At 48.2% G+C, this 18,166-nt stretch overlaps 1 protein-coding gene across 6 annotated transcripts in view; it reads left to right on the forward strand.

The window, feature by feature from the left end:
• The window catches only part of MAP7D2 (MAP7 domain containing 2), a 56,009-nt gene that overhangs the window by 26,266 nt on the left and 11,577 nt on the right, over positions 1-18,166 (forward strand). For all 6 annotated transcript variants that reach the window (XM_022560447.2, XM_089904689.1, XM_022560449.2 and 3 more), the window contains 2 exons: positions 10,534-10,802; positions 11,380-11,512. In XM_022560447.2, coding sequence (XP_022416155.2) covers positions 10,534-10,802; positions 11,380-11,512 — 402 coding nt within the window. The remainder of the gene's footprint in view (positions 1-10,533; positions 10,803-11,379; positions 11,513-18,166) is intronic.

The following is an 18,166-nucleotide window of genomic DNA, read 5'->3' on the forward strand; positions in this document are numbered from 1 at the left end:
CCCCTATAATGCGAATGTTGTTGCGTTAAATGTTGTCCCAGAGGTCTCTTAGGCGGTCTTCATTTCTTTCCATTCTTTTATCTTTATTCTGTTCCGCAGCAGTGAATTCCACCATTCTGTCTTCCAGGTCACTTATCGGTTCTTCTGCCTCAGTTACTCTGCTGTTGCTTCCTTCTAGTGTAGTTTTCATTTCAGTTATTGTATTGTTCATCTCTGTTTGTTCTTTAATTCTTCTAGATGTTTTTTAAACATTTCTCACGTCTTCTCGATCTTTGCCTCCATTCCTTTTCCGAGGTCCTGGATCATCTTCACTGTCATTATTCTGAATTCTTTTTCTGGAAGGTTGCCTATCTCCACGTCATTTAGTTGTTTTTCTGGGGTTTTATCTTGTTCCTTCATCTGGTACATAGCCCTCTGCCTTTTCATCTTGTCTGTCTTTCTGTGAATGTGGTTTTTGTTCCACAGGCTGCAGGATTGTAGTTCTTCTTGCTTCTGCTGTCTGCCCTCTAACACTTGGGAATTTTAAAAAAATGTTTCGAGATGATAGAAGCACTTATATCTGATTTTTTGCTTCCTAACAGAGACTTTTTCGCTAATATTGTTTTGCTCAGAGATTGCTATGGTTTTTATAAACTACTACTACTGGTTATCGATGTATGTGCTTTCCATAAGGAAAATCTTTCTGTAGCACATTACTGAATTAATAGCATCTTGGGTTTTTTTTTTTTCTTAAGTCCATTGCATTCTTTCTGTGCCTGTATTGCCTGTCTTTGGTTATTGTATTGCTTTCCCGCAAACTCCAGATCCATTAGGTGAGCTGTGAGGTCTCTGTTTGTCTTTGTCTTATTTCTGAGCCTTCCATTTGCATGTCAGTACTCTCCTGTCAGTTTGGGACGTTGACATTAGCAGAGAGAAAAGCCTATTTGTCCTGGGTTTTTTCCAGATTCTACCCTCTCTTTCCTGGGTCTTGACTCATGGTCCTTGCATCATCATTGTAAATTTCATCTTTGTGAACCAAGAGGGTTGTTGCCCTCTATAGAGATGACAATTCAGTTTTTGGAAGCAAGCTTGCAGTGGGCTCTGTGCTGTTTCTTTGAAGTTGAAAATCTTGAAGGTTGTGATTCAGGAACTATTTTATATTTTTAAGGACATATCATCTGAGTTTTAAAAAGCTCTCTCTGACCAAAGATACTCAAACACAATCCCAGACTTTTAAAAATGCAGTTCAATTTAGAGAAATATCTAAAATTTCTACTCTATCTAGAATAGTAATGGGCACCTAGTAGAAGTTTTGTAAGTATTCATGGAATGAATGAATGCAAGTCACTGTGCCGGATGCTCCAGAGAATCCCCAAACGAATGAAAATAGTCTCCACTTGGACGGGCCCCAGGAGAGGTGGGAGGGAGATGTGGACCCAGATGAGGACAGTTCCAGGCCTGCTCCAAAGAGAGAGCTGCCCACCTTGTACTGCTCATCCCTCAGGACTCAGCTCAGCTGTCCTCCTGTCCAGAGCTAGCCAAAGCTGAATTCGCCCCCTTCACTGTGCTAACAGAACATAGCTGTGTCAGTCATTCGTTTATCCAACACCCATAGAGCACCTACTCTGTGTCCAGTGCTCTTCTCAGCCTTCGTGGAGCTTGCCTGACAGTGAACAACAAATATAATATCAGGTGGTGATAAGTGCTGTGAAGAAAAATGAGTCCGGGTCAGATGGCGGAGGATGGTGGAGGGGCGGAGCTAGATCGGGTGGTCAGAAAAGGCTTCTCTGAGGAGGTGACATTTGAGCAGAGCGCCCCGCATGAGGTGAGGGAGCAGGCCGAATTGATCTGTGCCTCATTGTACTTGATTATCTCCTGCTAGGCTGCCGCAAGGGCGGGGGGCTGACTCAGTTTATTGTTGCACAGTCTGCGCGCAGCTTGAGTCTGTGGGACGCTAGCCAGGGGGGAAAGGCGGGCCTGGAGAGCACAGTGGTCTGGGCAGGTCTGGGCAATGCTGGGGCCAAACCTACCTGAGGACTCAGGCCCTTTGCCTCCTCGTTCCTTCCGGGACATTCAACAGTTTGTTCTCCCACTGATCAGTTTCTTAAACATTCTCTTTTCTGTGCTGTATATTTCACTTGGGGAATTTTTTTAACGATGAGGGATGCTGTTTTCTGTACCGTGCTGCACGGTATTCCTGCCACTTTCAACAAAGAGAAATTAATGGACTGGCTTTTATTTTTAGAGCCCCATACATGTTGTCTCTAACACAGGCAGGAAAAATAGCACATACTAACACAGCTGGACTGCCTGTGTACTGTCAAACTCCAGAATCCTTCTCTCTTTATGAGGTGCCCTGGGAATAGAAGTTGCTCAGGCACCTCTAAATCAGAATTACCAAGTTGACAGGTCTAAGGAATAGCAAACGTTTCTTGATTTTTAAAATGTTCAGAAAGAAATTTCGTTTCTCCCTGGGGTGAAAATTAGCGGCTGAACCACACTGGGTATGGGCCAGGTCTGAGAAATGTGAAAAGTCAAGTAGACTGAAGTATATTCTGAAAATCCAACCAAACTATACAGCAGTGAAAAAGAGTGGATTGCAGCTGCCCGCAACCAGTGGGTGGATCTCAGGAACGTAGTGTCCAGAAGGAAGTTGTAGAAGAATGTCAGCAGTTTGATTGCATGTATACTGAGTTCCTAGATGTTGCAAAACCAGTGTGGTTTTAAGAATATAAATGTGGTAAAATGATTTTAAGAAAATGGAAAACATAAAATGTAGAGTGATGATGGCCTCTGAGTGGGAAGTTGGGGACAGGCTCAGGGAGGGGCACATGGGAGATCCTGGCATAGTATGTCTTTCCCTTGAGCTGGTTGGTGCATGTGTGAACATTTGTTTTATCATTCTTCATACCTTTCGTATTTTATAAAAATTCTTTTATATTCTAATATTTTTATATATATTTCTATATTTTTTTTATATTCTAATTCTAATATTCTCAATATTAAAGAAAGATGAAAAAGAAACACTTGGTTTTTAAAATGGTGTCACACAAAATAAGCCCCAAGCAAAGTGGCATTTTCAACTTTCCCTCTGTGCAGACCAAGCTTGTGATCTTTAAAGCACACTGGAAGTGACGTGGCTTTGAATGGCCTGGGGCGGGGGGGCTAGCCGCTTTGAACTCCCATCCAGAAATCCAGCGGGACCATGTGATGAATGGCTCTGACAGTGCATTGTTCCCCTCCCGGATCTCAGATCAATTAAGTCACTGTAGGCGGCTGTGCATATTAATGGCTTTGCTCTTTTAAGTGTTCAAGTTTATTTTCATTGTTGGTTGGCATTGTCCGGTACTTGTATGGGTTTTAAAAAACTAGCTTCAGCTAGACTCTCAAAGATGTGGATGGAGCATATCTTTCTTCTTGTAACCTAGAGAAAGGAAATCAAGTGTGGTCAAGTGCATTTACCCAGCCTGTCTCTGCCCTCTGTGTGTAGGTGCTGCCTGTACCCCTAGTTCTTCAATGTGAAATGTTCTCTCATGGTTTCAGGCTCTTAGAAATGTATTCTATGTTAGTTTGATCATTATGATGGGGAATGTGTCCGTTACCCCTTGGTGCTGTAATAGACTCTAAAATTTACTAGCATAAAACAACGATTTGTTATTAATTCTCACAGCTCTGTGACTTGGGCTTACCGGAAGGGTCTCTCTTAGGGTCTTTTGTGTGGCGGTTCTGTGGCTTGACATGGGCTCACTGGGAAGTTCTCACCTCTGGGGCCTCCGTGCAATTACGGTTCAATGTCATCTGGTGCTACAGTTAAGTTACAACCTAGGGCTCGACTAAGCTTAAGGTCCAAGACGGCCCATTAAGGATGATGGCCCATTAACCCCAGTTAAGGACTATGCCCCGAGTTGGCACGGTGTTCCTTCTCTGCTGTATTTTCTTGGTCAAAGCAGTGGGACCACCTCAGATTCAATGGGATGGAAAAATAAACTCAAGAAGATCATGTGGGATGGGAGGAGATATTATTGTGGCCATCTGTGGAAAATATAATCTGCCAAAGATAATGACTTTCAGAGATAGCTTAGCTGAGATCAATTTTGTGTCAGGAATCTAGGTTAATTTCATTTTATCATGCGTTAGAAACAAAACAGGTAGTCCACATGAGGGAAAAAATGAAGGCAAAGTTGTATGGATGGCCCCAAATAAGCCCCTCCCTCTCAGAATCACAGGCTCCTGGAGCCAGCCTATTTCTCTGATGGTTGAGGACATTTAATCAATCCTTGCCGAGCACCATTCTCATAGGCTTCTCTGGTAGATGGGTGGCGTGGTATTCCCTGCCCACAGATGAGCATCTACAGTGGATCAGGGCTCCCTGCAGTGACAATTTAACTATTGTTTGTGTTACCACCATCCTTCTCAAATAGGCTTTTACATTCTTACCTGAAAATTTTCTTCAAAAGGATAATTGAAAATGTTAAGTTATACCCCCTCCTCACAGCCATACTTAGCTGCTCACCCAGTCCTTGTCCTGTATTTGTCCGTCTTAGTAGAGGATAATTTGAGTTTAGGCCGATTTTTAAGAACCTTTTTATCTTGAAATCATTTCAACCCTACAGAAGTGTTGCAAGACTAGAACTTGACTCATCCTGTTAGCATTTAGCCACACTTGCTTCATCATTCCCATCCCCTACTCACTCTCATATAGTCTCCATAGACACACACACACACACACACACACACACACACACACACACACACACACACATTTTCCAAGAACCATTTGAGAATCAGTTGCAGACACCATGACCCTTTATACCTAAGAATGAAGACATTCTTTTGTATAACCACAGTACAATTGTGAAAAATCAGAAAAGTTAACATTTGACATGATGTTGTTACTTAAATTTACAGACTTAATTTACTTAATTTACAGACTGTGTGCAACTTCTGCCTGTTGTCCCAGTGAGATCCTCTGGAACAGTGTTTTTCCTGGTCCGGAATCCAACCCAGCGTCCCACATTGCAATTAGTTGTCTTGCCTCCTTAGTCTGCGTTAACTTGCAACAGTTCTTCAGCCTTTCTTTATGACCCCGACATTTTTAAAGAGCACAGACCGGTTTTCTGTTTTGTTTTGTTTTGTTTTTTTTGAGGACTGTCCTTCAGTTTGAGTCAGTCTGCTGTTTCCTCATGATTAGACTCGGGTTATACATTTGGGGCAGGAATCCCATGGAAGGGATGTTGGCTCCTTCTCAGCGCATCTTATCAGGAGGCCATGATGTCAAGTTGTTTCATTACTGGTGATGGTAACTTTGATCACTGGGTTAAGGTGATATCCACAGGTCTCTGTGGTATAAAATTGCTCTTTTTCTCTCTGGAAAGTAAATAGTAAAATGGGACCATTGACAAATAGACTTCTCAGAATGTTGGCCAAGCTGTGCTGACGAGGCCACAGACCCCTCCCATCTTGTGGGTGGGCTGTGTTCACTGTGCCTGGAGTCAAGTGGCTTTGGAAAAAATAGAACTAGATTGCAAGATGTGGAGTGAAAAAAGTCCTTTGGGGATCTGCTTTGCAGTAAACTCACGTTCAGAAGCATGACAACCCTCTCCGGAGAGTTCCTCTTCCTGCTCTACTTACAGAGGTGTTTGTTCATATTTCCTACCAGTCATGGAACCTCAAAAGGTTATATAATCCTGCCTTGTGCATCAGGAAGGCCTATCTCTACCACCCCAACAAAATTTGTGAATTCCCTTTGTTAGATGTCTAATCATTGGAAGTATTGAACTTTTAAAACTTGGAGTGGAAAACCTATAAAAAAGCAAGATGAAAAATCAAGTGACGTGGCTCTCTCATCTGTTTACACCTCTTGGGAAAGGTCATTGAAGCACTTAGGATTTTGGCTTTCTTATCTAAAATATGGTTAATAGTAATTTCCTACCTACCTCACTGGGTTATTGTGGTGACCAAATAGACCCTTATTAGATAGATGAGACGGTACTTAAAAACAAAACTCTATGAAAGCACAGTGAGTTCCCTGATTAATTTGTGTTTAATTTCTTTCATCAGCCAAGATATCTATTTCTAGGAAATTGGGGAAACAGTAGCTTTGCCAGACTTCGTTTGGCTTGCAGTAAGTGGTGTGAGCAGGAGACCAGAGAGCCTCGGGGTCTACCAGACAGACCAGCATTGCCCGGTTCACGCTTCCCACGCTCAGCAGCTCTCGCGGGCAAGGTGCTACATCCACGTAGGGAAGTAGTGAGGCAGGCTGAGCAGGAAACTCTATGGATCTGGAGATAAAATAGGGAACTTCTAAGACTGTATTCTGTAGTTTGGTCGTTCGCTGTTAAAAAAAATCAATGATTTACCTACACTTCTCTAATTTGAAGGTCGTGTTTGTATTGTGCGTACGAGGAGTGTGTGTGTGTGCGTTCTCATTTATTTTGTTTATTGGGCAAGAGCTGGGGTAGGGGAATGTAGATAGACTCCTTAGTATGTTGAGTTTTATCCCAAATAATTCACCCTTACTTATCAGGTAGCAATTATTTTTAGATGTGTGCTCGTGGATAATTGGCCCAGTATTATTTAGAACAGAACCTCACAGTCTGTGGTGTGAACAGAACCTACGCGTGACTGTTCTCTTAAAGCAAGTTGAAGCAAGGCTGTGCAGGGCTGAGTAGGTCTGAGGCTGTCAGAACCTCTCACACCCAGGGCAGACCAGCTTTTTCCCCGTGGGATTGTAGTCCTGCCCTGCATGTCCCTCTTACAGGCTCCGGGCACACTGACTGAGGGTGTGACTGTCATTGGGCTCATTCCCTTCCGTGAGTGAGCCACTTAGACCAGACCCTGGGTTCGTGTTGGGATCCAGGTGCTGGCATTCTGCTACTAAGGCAAGACTATAGAATGAAGTGGGCCTGCAGCCAGTGCAGGCCTCTTACCCACTCCCCGTAGTCCAGCCCCGGGGACCCTCCTGGTGGGAGTGGGGTCTGCAGGAGAGGTCTTCGCATGTCTGCCCATGCGCAGCAGAGGCGCCTGCACCAGGACCCCGGGGGGAACCCACCTCTTGGGCACCACTGAGGAAAGCTCAGATGTGCGCTCGCTGCAGGCAGGTGCCCGAGAGAACTCAAATGGACTGGGCGGTGGGCGCCCAGCACCTCTGCTCTGTCTCACCAAGCAGAGAAGTCATGCCTCACTCCTTGGGGAGGAGGTTGAGGGCAAGGAAGAAGAGCAAATGGCTTTTTACCAGTCCTTACAATAGCAGAAGTTCCTATTTAATGAGTCAAGATAGGAATGCTTACGGAAGGAGAAGGTGTTTCTGTCTGCGTCATCTACCGTGAAATAGCAGTCTTTCCTATTGCCTCTGTCTCCAAATCCCACATCCAGGAGTAATTGTTTGCCATTGCCTGTCCCTGCACAGTGGTTGGACCGGAGCTGCACAGAGCATGCACTTGACATTCTAGGGAGTAAGTGACGTGTTTTGATCACCTCGGTGCATTAGACCAGGTCCTTTAAGACACTCTGCTGGTGGTTATAGCAGCAGTATGGCCCTAGACGACAGCGTGGAAGGAGAGTGTTGCCAAGTAGAAGATCCCCTGCTGTACGGTAGTACAGGCTGTTTGGGCCTAAATGCAGGTTTTTGCAGCTGACTGGAAAACGATGCTTAATGGAGCGCTGTCATCATGAGGTAGCAGGGCTTGTGGTTTCCCCCGTTTTATTTCTTCCTCCTGCTTTTGGTTCGTTCTTGCCTGTGAGGATAATTCGGATTTTTATTTTATATGTTTCACTAACACCCGATATCTAACAGCTGTTGTGTGCTTACTCTGTACCAGGTCTAAAATGAACATCTGCGGATTGTGGTGACCCCAAGCCCTGGCTTAGCCACCATCGCGACACAGGGAGTAGGGCCAAGTTGGAAGAAGTGGAGTCAGGGAGTCGTGGGCACAGACTGCAGTTCCGCGGCTTACTTAACCTCTCTAAGCCCGCTTCCTCCTCCATAAAGTGACCCTAATAATAGTACCTGTGTCATACCAGTTTTTGACAACTAAAAGAGACATACACGTATACACAGATACATACACAAATACACTTAGCAGCACGGGGGCTGGTGTGCAGACAGCCCTCAGGAAGCGTGGACACAGTTTTGGAGGGTGCTAGAGGGAGCGTGAGCTCCAGATCACTGGGGGAGGGATCCAGGTGCGACCCTGGCTGTCTGAACACAGAAGGCTCTGATGATTCCCTCTCAAGCCAGGGCTCTCAGGAGACTCATAGGCGGGCCTCGGGGGGCGTGGGGATTAGGACACTGCCCCTCAACCAGAGCAGCACCACTTTTACCTGCTTTATACAGATAGAAGGGGCGTGGGGGGGGCGCTATATGTATGTCTCACCTCAGTGGTTCTCAGCTGGGGGTGATCTTGCCCCTGCAGGGACATTTGACAATGTCTGCAGACATTTTTGATTGTCACAACCTGGGGTGGGTTGCGGGGAGCGGCGATTGCTACTGGCATCTAGCGGGTTGAGGCCAGGGATGCTGCGAAACAGTGCACAGAATAGCTCCACAGCAAGGAATGATTCAGCACCAAATGTCATGGCAGGATTGAGAAACCCTGGTACATATGCATACGTATATTGAAGAAGCAAGAGGATTCTGTGCCTGGCTTTTATGTGGTTAGGGTCTAGGAAAAAAAGTAGAAAACCAAGGTTATATAGAAATGCCTGCTTGTCAAGAGGTCCCTCGGGAATGGTGGGGCCTGAGTTGGCCGAGCCCCAGGGCAGAGGGAGAACGGTCTGCAAAGAGGAGGCACCGTCCACGTGGACGAGGTGTCACGGGGGTTCTGTGTGGCTCCAGGCCTAACAGAATGGTGGCACAAGGGAAGTCGGTGTGGCGAGTATGAAGTGATTCTTTCTGGGGTCACAGTGGTCCAGCTATGGAGCAGACTGCCAGAGAGGGGTGGACAGACCACCATGGAAGTGGGATATGGACTGGTTCCATATCAGTAAAATGGTTGATGCTGAAATAGCTGAATTTTAAAAATTCAGATCATGTTCAGGTCGTATTCATGGGGTCATTGTGTGGCCCTCAGCCTGGCATTAACTGAGAAAACGTGTTCTCCTTGGCACCCGGAGCTGGGCTTTTACCATGAGAGCATCATTGGAAAACTGGCCTGCATCTTTTCCAGTCCACATACCACTTGAGGATTATTTTCCAGCTCAAGACCAAGTTTAATGTTGATCTGATTATATTTTTTCCTTACCACCAGGATCTGATTAGGAAACTCTTTGGGTCTCTGGTGAGAAATTGGCCTTTAATATTATGTTGAGTTGCCATTTTTATTGCTGTTTTTATAGATCAAAAATGGTTGAACATTAGCACTTTCATATGGTTCAGCCTGCTACAGGGCTGAGAGTGACAGTGTGTAATGCACGAACAGGTTACTTTATGCTCTTCTAGAAGTACTCTGTACAAATGTCACACCCCTGTGCGAACTTTGGGTGCACTCGGCAACTAAAGCTAGGCTGTTATCTACATCACCAGCAGCCAGTGGTCACCAGGAGCCAGGCCTAGGCCAGCACACCTGTAATGGACCTTCTTGCAACAGATGCAGAGGGAAATAAGCCGGACACAAAAGGGCAAATACTGTATGATTCCACTTCTATGAGGTACGCGGAATTGTCAAATTCCTGGAGACAGAAAGTGGAAAGGTGGTTGCCAGGGGCTGGGGAGAGGCGGGAGTATGGAGTTAGCGTTTAAAGAGTACAGAGTTCTGGAGATGGACGATGGGGATGGTTGTACCACAGTGTGAATGTACTTAATGCCACTGAACTGTACACTTCAAAGTGGTTAAGATGGTAAAGTTCATGTTGTTTGTATTTTGCCATAATAGAAAAAAATGGGAGCAGGGTCGTTCGTTGCCATATGCTGAAGCCAGATGCAACCCTGGTGCTCCTCTAAAAAGAGGAGGTAGGAAAATACCTAACACTTTATTCTTATGTTGTCGTCAAACTTAAGTGAAATTCAGACATGACATCATTGGCTGGGCTTCCTAAAACATTGTCCCTTCCACCGGGGACATGTTCTAGATACCATATGTTCCTGTTAGGGTGATAATACTTCAGGGACTTCTTATTTATTTATTTATTTATTTATTTTTGGCTGCGTTGGGTCTTCGTTGCTGCGCGCAGGCTTTTTCTAGTTGCGGCGAGCGGGCGCTACTCTTCGTTGTGGTGCGCGGGCTTCTTGTTGCGGTGGCTTCTCTTGTTGCAGAGCACGGGCTCTAGGTGCGTGGGCTTCAGTAGTTGTGGCGCGTGGGCTTAGTTGCTCCGCAGCATGTGGGATCTTCCCGGACCAGGGCTTGAACCTGTGTCCCCTGCATTGGCAGGCGGATTCTTATCCACTGCACCACCAGCGAAGTCCTACTTCAGGGACTTCTGAGTGTGTGCTCCGCCTTACATTTGTTCGCCCTGAAGGATGAAATTGTTCAACTTTTTGGAACCAGGTGTCTTTGGAACAGAGGGTTCTGTGGTCAGGCCCGGTGATCATCTTCTGGCGTGGTTTTGGTTTTCCAGGGCAACTTCAAAAGCATATCCGCAGTCTCCAAAGAACGTGAAGCCGCCATACCCAGGGTCTCCGGTGAAGTACCGCCTCCCCGCCTTTTCCGGCCAGGAAACACCCAAGAAGAAAGCAGAGAAAGAGAAGAGCAACAAGGAAAGGGAGGGCGCCCTGGCTCAGCAGGCAGCCGGCCCACCTGGGGAAGAGGCCCCAGAGAAGCACGTGGCAGACAGGCACGCCACCGAGAAGCATGAGGCCGCGGCAGGGAAGGCCGAGGGCGGTGGAGGTAGGCCCTCCTCGCCCAGCCGGTTCTCCCTCTGACTCCATGCACGCGGGAGTCTCGGGTTTGGGGGAGAGACGGGGATTTTTCCCGGAGACAACTCCATGCCCTCGTGCCACTTTCTCAGGCTTGCATGTTGCCCTGAGTCCTTCCCCTCGCTCTCCGGAGGGTCTCCTGGCAGAGGAGGCTGAGGGGCTGACGCTGCTCCTAGCTGTGGAAGCCCACGGGGGTGCTCAGCTGCATCCAGCCAGCATCTGCCTTTCCCACAGAGAGGGTCTTCCTTTAGTCCTTGAAGCTTCCGTGACAGCTGCGGTGAGTTCATCCAGATAGGCGCAGCGGTGGTGGCTGCCTTGGGACTTGCTGGTGACCCTGTCTCTCCTCGTCGCCTCTCCACTGCCCTCCATGGTGGAATGCATCCAGGGTCACAGCCAGCCTGTTGCAGCCTCTCTGCTTGGTAGCTGATTGTGCTGGTCTTGGCAGCATTTCCCATCACCCACTGGGTTGGATTTTTCAATTCCAAGTGGTAGCTGCCGTGTGAGTGCAGTCACTGTTTCATTTCCCTTGATCTTTTCCTCCAATGCAGCCTCGTGGAAGCCCACAGCGGGCACCACTGATGCAGGAGAGGCCACAAAGATGCTGGCCGAAAAGAGACGACAGGCCCGGCTGCAGAAGGAACAGGAGCAGCAAGAACGTCTGGAGAAGGAAGAGCAAGACAGGTATGGGGGTGCTCAGGCCTTCTGAGACCGCGGAAACTCTCAGCTCCTGGATATCGGTGTTACCGACAGCCCCTGTTCTCGGCATACACTCTAGGACCAGCCAGGCCTCGTAGAGCTATCAAAGGAGTTTGAGTTTTGTTTATAGACTGACGTTCTCCCTGAAAAGACAGGAGGTTCCGGATGTAGACATCTTGATTCTGCTTCCTGAATCGTGTTTTTTTTCCCCCAAATTATTCTAACTCTCACCCCCAGGTAAGAGAAAGGAGGGTTGAGCAGAGGCTCCTAGCTGGGGCCGAAGCTGACCTCATAGGCCATGAGACACGAGGTACGGGGACTCCCATCCTGGAGCACGAAAGAAGATGTCATGGCAGTGGTCCCTAAACTTTGGAGGGTGTCAGAGTCAGTCAGGGGTCGCGGTGAAAATACACAGGCCCAGGCCGTGTCCCGCTTCAGTAGCTCACCAGACTTTGAGAACCACTGCATTGACCCCTGGGGCACTTGGTCAAAATACAGACGGTTCTGCCTATTCTGGTCTTAGTATTCAGAGAGAAATGCATGTTGAAGGGCAAGGTAGATTTTATCATTAAATTGATAAAGGAAGCTCTTAGGATAATCACAGAGTACAGTCCAGTACTGTTGAGAGGATTTAACGTGACAGGGAGCCAGCCACGTTGCCGTGTTTCACTCAGCTACGGCGCTGAGTTTAATCAGTAATAGAATATTCTTCATCCTTAAGTGACCTTGGCAAGTCTTTTGTGGTCCGTCATTACACTTCTGCTGATTTATTTCTTTGAAGGAGGAGGGGGGAGGTCTGGCTGGTTCCTTCTTCGAACTCTGGACTTCTCTGATGATTTTCCCACCTCCAGCCTTTTGGTCAACAGCAGCAGGTCTTTTTACTGAGTGGTGTGCTTGGGCTGGGTTGGGTGGGCCGCAGGATGTGTGAAGGGAGGTCCCAGGAGAGGAGGATGAGTCGCAGGACCTCAGTGACAGGGCTTGGGATGCGCGGGCCCTGAGCAGGTGAGTCGCGTGCCTGTAGCTTGTGCTAAGGAAGGTGCAGCTCCCTGCCTTCCAGCCAGCACCCTCTCCCGTTTCCTTCACAGCGCAGCTCCTCAAAGAACTGACTGTACTGCCTGTCTCTATTTCCTCTACTCACACTCAGCCTGCAGACCTCACACTCACAATTCCTCCTAATTGCCGGACTCCTAATCCATTTCTTGGTTGGCTTTGACCGTGTCGCGCTTGCCCTTGCTTCTCTGGCCTCTCCTTCTCAGTCTCCTCTGTCTCCCGCTCAGCCCCTCACGCATCACCTGGGCTCCCAGCCCTCAGTCCTTGGCCAGCTTCACCTGACAAGCCCTTCCCGAGCAGCGCTGCGCCCCCCTGCCCGGCCCGTGCCCGCATCGCGCTGCCAGCTTCCTCTGGCTTCAGAAGTTTGGGGCTCGCATTTCACACAGCGTCCTCATGCTCAGCATTTGGGGTGCTAACCCAACTCTGCTCTCATCTCCCTTTCTCATCTGTTTTACCATCTATTTCTGAAGCCAATTTCATCTTGCTCTGTAAACCTTCAATACTTTCTGGTACAGGGGAGGCATTAGATCACACATGGGTACTGATGCCTCCTGAGCCTGTGCTGTCCAGTACCACCGCCTCTAGTCTCAGGCGGCCACCGAAATGGAAATATACTAAGATCAAGTCCAATTCAGTTCCCCAGCCGTATGGCCACATTTCAAGTGCTCAGTAGCTACATGGCTAGTGGCTACCATATCGGACTACACAAATCTCTAGAACGTCTCCCTCATCACAGAAAGGTCTGTTGGCTAGCACTGGTCTAGAACCTGCAGGCAGTATTACCAACTGCTTTATGCTTTCCTTTAAGTGTGTCCCACACGCATCTCAAATTGAGCATTTCCAAAGCAGACCTTACTGTCTTTCTCACAGACTTCCTTTTCCTTTCACAAGCTCAGTCCTCCATGTCTCCAGGCAACCAGATCAGATGTGTCCGAGCCAGCTCTCAACTTCCCCTCTCCTTCCTCGTCAGTGTCCCGTCCCCTGTCAGGTCTGTCTCGGCCGCCTCTAGCATCTCTCTCGTCTCCCTTCCCCTCCAGCCCCTCCTCCCCTCCTGAGCTCTGGCCCCTGTGGTCTCCGACCTGGACTGTGTGTGTGGCATCCGCACTGAGCTCCCCGCTCTAGGTCTCCCGGAGCTCATCCACTGTCCACGCTGTGTCCCCAGTGCCTGTTCTCAAATAAGCGTCATTGTCCTGCTCCTGTCCTTTAACAAGCCGGTGACTCCTCTGCCCACAGGAGGCCTGCCACGGCCTGAGCACCCCTGTCTCCTGCAGGTCCACACCTCCTCATCTGCTTTCACGCTGCCTCCCGTGGCCTCGAGCTCCTTGTCAGCAGACACATTTTCCATTGTCCGACTCGGGTCAAGCACTGCTCCCTGTCTGCAAGCCTTTCCAGCCCTGCCCCTGGGAGAGAACAGACCTCTCCCCCTCTTCGCCCGCCCAGCCCGGCTGGTCGGCTGGTCGGCTGATCACAGAGCCTCCTCATTTGTTCACAGGCCTACTTCCCCCAACTAAGCACCTTGGCCGGGGTACAGTCTTTGGATCACTGGTGCTGGCGCTCAGTAAACATACAGGAAAGGTAGAGAAGTAGGAAGAGGCCCAGATGAGAAGCCATTGCAATCGTGGGTTAAGAGAAGGCAGTGCAGTGTGGTGGAGCCCGAGCTGGAGGAGTGAAGGCGGGTTCCACAGAAATGGGCCCATTCAAAGTCGACGCCAAGGTTTGATTCTAAGCATAGGAGAATGGTACACCCAATGACAGATAAAGGAAGGACAGAAGGAATTGATTTTAGAGGGTAAAAACAAGCCATTTGATTGTAGATAAACTAAGTTTAAGGTGCCTGCAAGATATCCAGGTGATTAGAAATGGAATTGAAGCCTGGGGCCTAGGTAAAAATGAGAGCAATACCCTTGACCCAAAATCAGTTTTCCTCTCTCTTGCCAGAATATGAAGCTTTGCTAGCACCACGTGGGAGGTGAGAAAGTACAGTACCACACAACCAGGGCCTGGAACACAGCGGACACCTCTTGGGATAAGATCATCCTCACTCCTGTTTTGTGCTTAAGAGTCAGTAGTTGAAGCCACACAAATGTAGTTGCCAGATGAGAGAATATAGAGAAAATAAAGATACTTGAGCCAAACCGTGGAAAGCCAATCACTGTCACAAACTGGTGAGGAAAATGCCATCCAAGTCAGGGATGAGACTGCTCAGAGCAGAAGGGCTGACAAGGTGCCCAGACAGCTGGGCCCGGAAGAAGAGCAAACGCTGGTCCAGTCCCCGCTAGCAGTGACCCTGGGGCTCTCCTGGAAGCATGCAGAACAGGGCACAGTGCCTGGGCTCGTGGATGGCCCAAGATAGAAATCAGGATTCTTGGAGCAAGAAACCCTAGACCCTGGGTCCGCCCCGGGGAAGGCACTGGCAGAAACTAGAAGCAAAGAGATCTTACTGGGATTCCAAAATGAGTCACGTTAAGAAGTTAAGATAGCTGCTGTGGGCCCAAGTGGAAAGATAGTTGAGTTAGGCACCCTCCATCAGCAGGGTCACATAGCCAGGCTGCAGCAGCTCAGTGTCTGTGCAAGATTTGGCCTGGGCCCGGCCCTGCCGGCAGAGGTCCTGGCGCCGCTCAGCCCTGGCAGCTCGTCGGTTGAGCCTCTGGGTGGTGGACTGTCGGGGTAAGAGCTGGGCAGGCAGGGCCCGTCCGGTGCGGGGGGTGGCGGCCGAGTCAGGAAGGGAGAGCCAGGCCCTCACAGGAGGGAAGTCGCATGCCGCCTGCACCTGCGAGACGTGTCGAGGCTGAGGAAAGGCCGTTGGTCTTGGGGTTTAGGACATGAATGGAGGTTTGGGGGAAATCATGGAGAGGGGAGGAGACATAAGCAGCTTGACAGAGGTGAGATGGCAGAGGCCCTGAGCATCAGCAGAATGCAGGGGAGAGGGGACAGAGGAGAGTTGCTTGGGATGCCTGAGGCCTGAGTGTTTTGCAGGCCGTGGGAAGGTCCGTGTAGAAGGGCAAAGCGATGGAAGGAAGAGAGGGGGACGGTGGAAGGAACTCTGGTGCGGGGCTATGTGTGGAATTAATAGTGTGGTTGGTAAAGCAATTATACCCCAATAAAGATGTTTAAAAAAAAAAAATAGTGTGGTTGGTGGCATTTATAATCCTTTGCATCTAAGCAGAAAAAAGGGGGCATTTTCTGAGCAGGAATGCTGTAGAGGAGTGAAGTTTAGGAAGCCCAGATCAGGTGGCCCCGGTCTTCTCTGTAAAGTGGTTGATGATGCCATCGACTAAAGAGGATGTGGAAGACGGTGGAAAAGTGGAGGTTTGGACTGTTCCCCTGGGGGTCTGGGAGATGAGGATGGATGGCTGGCGTGGCGGCTGAGGTCCAGGGAAAGATGACCAGTCGGCCTTGTCTGGGCCTTACTTCAACCAGTGTTGACAACACAGGAGGGCCCAGAGTGGCCTCCATGCCATCCCACAGATGCTCAGTGGCTGGGCAGCCTGGGCGCCCTGAGAGAAGAGGGAGCGGATGCAGGGACAGCACATAGCTGCCTGGGGCCGGTCAGGAGAGAAGGCGGCGAGGGACGGGTGAGGGCAGATCAAAGAAGGGGAAGGTTAGGACATTGAAGGTTAAGCTTTTTTAAATGAAAACTTTTAAGCACGTAAGGAAGGGAGAAAGTAAAACCCACATACTCATCCGGAGATTGAATGAGTCGAGACTGAACATGTGTCAGGGACATGGTGCAAATGTGAGAGGGTGGGACGAGAGGGGGCCGGCGTCTGGAGCTTGAGAGATGGGGGTCGTTACACAGAAGACCCTCACCGGTGGCTGGGAACGGGGATGAGGAATGCATCCACTGAATGATGACTACCGTGCACAGTTTTCTGGTACTTTCTACCTGGTGAGGAAGGGGGGTAGGTTTGGGGTGGGTGGCAGGAGCAAGGACGGGCGGGGGTGACAGAAGTACACATGGGTCTGGTGAGCTCCGGAGGGAGCCGGTAATGACGGCAAGGGCAGTGGGGTCGGGCTGCCTGCAGCAGAGGGGCGCTGGGGAAATGACACTGCCATGTCCTCTCTGGTTCGTTAAGCAGGGAGAGAAAGAATGTTTATTCTTGGAGAGGATTTTGAGAGACTTGGTTTCACACAGGGAAAGCTAGTTTTTAGCTACTTTGGGGGAAGCAGAGTGTGGTTAAATGGAGGGAATTTTGTCTGTAGGGGCTTACGGGCCTGTGGGGAGGAATTTATGTTGTGGGTGATGACGGGGATTATGGAGACCTAGGGGCTAGGAGGATGTGTTACTGCATGGCTATGCATCGAGCACCTCTGAAGTCCTCATGGTAAAATGGAAGAAACCGAGTGGCTTTTCAGATCCTAAGGATGAAGTAGCTTGTGGGTTAATTTATATACGTATCCTTTGTGTATTAACTTCTCTAAGACAGTCACAACTGGCTCCTTAAAAGAGAGAGAAATACTAAAACAGTGCTCTGATTAACCTTGGGAGAAGTTTTGTTATTGACACATCCGGTTTTTATAATCCTGTGTTGGGCATCCTAGTCTTTCATTGAGGAATCTAAGAACTGGTGAGTTTCTTTCTGACTAGGCCCCATAATGCTCTTCTCCAAAGTTCTCCAGAATATTTGCTAGTAATTTCAGTTGTTCCAGCTTTTAGGCACTGCACCCTCTGTGAACATAGAATACATGGTCATGTCCCATTGTAGTTTTAGGCTAATGTCTTTGTGTATTTTTTTACCTTTTAAACTATTTCTTTGGTAGCACATAGGCTAATTGCCTCCGTGATTCCTAAAGCCAACCGTTAGGGTGGAAGGATGTTCTTTTCAAGTCTTGATCATTTATAACAATATACCAGCGCCCCAGTAAGTCAGTGGTACATGCTTCCAAATAAAGATAATTTCTGAAAAACATACACATTTACAGATGCGCTTAAAAGGACACTGGGAATTGAAGAGAGCGTTCATTTTAAATTGTAAAACAGACTAGCATTTGAGAATCTGCCCAGGACCAGGCATTGTGCTAAGTGCTTCCCATTATCTCATTTAATTCCCACAGTGATGTCGAGGAGCCAGTTATATAGCTATTCCCATTTTTTTAAAATGGGCATCAGAAATGTTGAGTGACTTTCCAAGGAAGGGTCACACAGCAAGTGGCACAATCAGAATGCAGTCTTGGTCTTGCCCATGTGGCACATTGCCAGTCAGTAACTCACTGCAAAATGAGTATAGTTATCCACATTTTTTCATAGAAGAGGAAAGTGACACACATGAGCAGGAAGAACATTAGAAATGTAAAATCAAGCACTTAGACTTTACAGTTTTCCCTCACTGCTTAAGCTCTTTATCGTTACATCGCTGACCATTCATCTGTGGATGAAAAATGTCTAAACGCCATTTAATTTTCATTTAGCAAAGAATAAAAGCTAAAATTTTTTTTAAAGAATGCCAAGATAAATGGAAAATAGATGCTTTAATTCCTTAAATGTCAAGTTTCTGTTGAGCATTTTCTTCCATTTGCTGCTTCAGAAGTCACATACTAATTAAAACCAAAGTGAACTTTTTGAGCTCCTAGTCACTGCTCTCAAATTGC

Source organism: Delphinapterus leucas, chromosome X, assembly GCF_059928025.1.
Source record: "Delphinapterus leucas isolate spDelLeu-1000000601 "Yukka" chromosome X, BTC_Dleu_Yukka2, whole genome shotgun sequence".
Taxonomy (NCBI): Eukaryota; Metazoa; Chordata; class Mammalia; order Artiodactyla; family Monodontidae; genus Delphinapterus; species Delphinapterus leucas.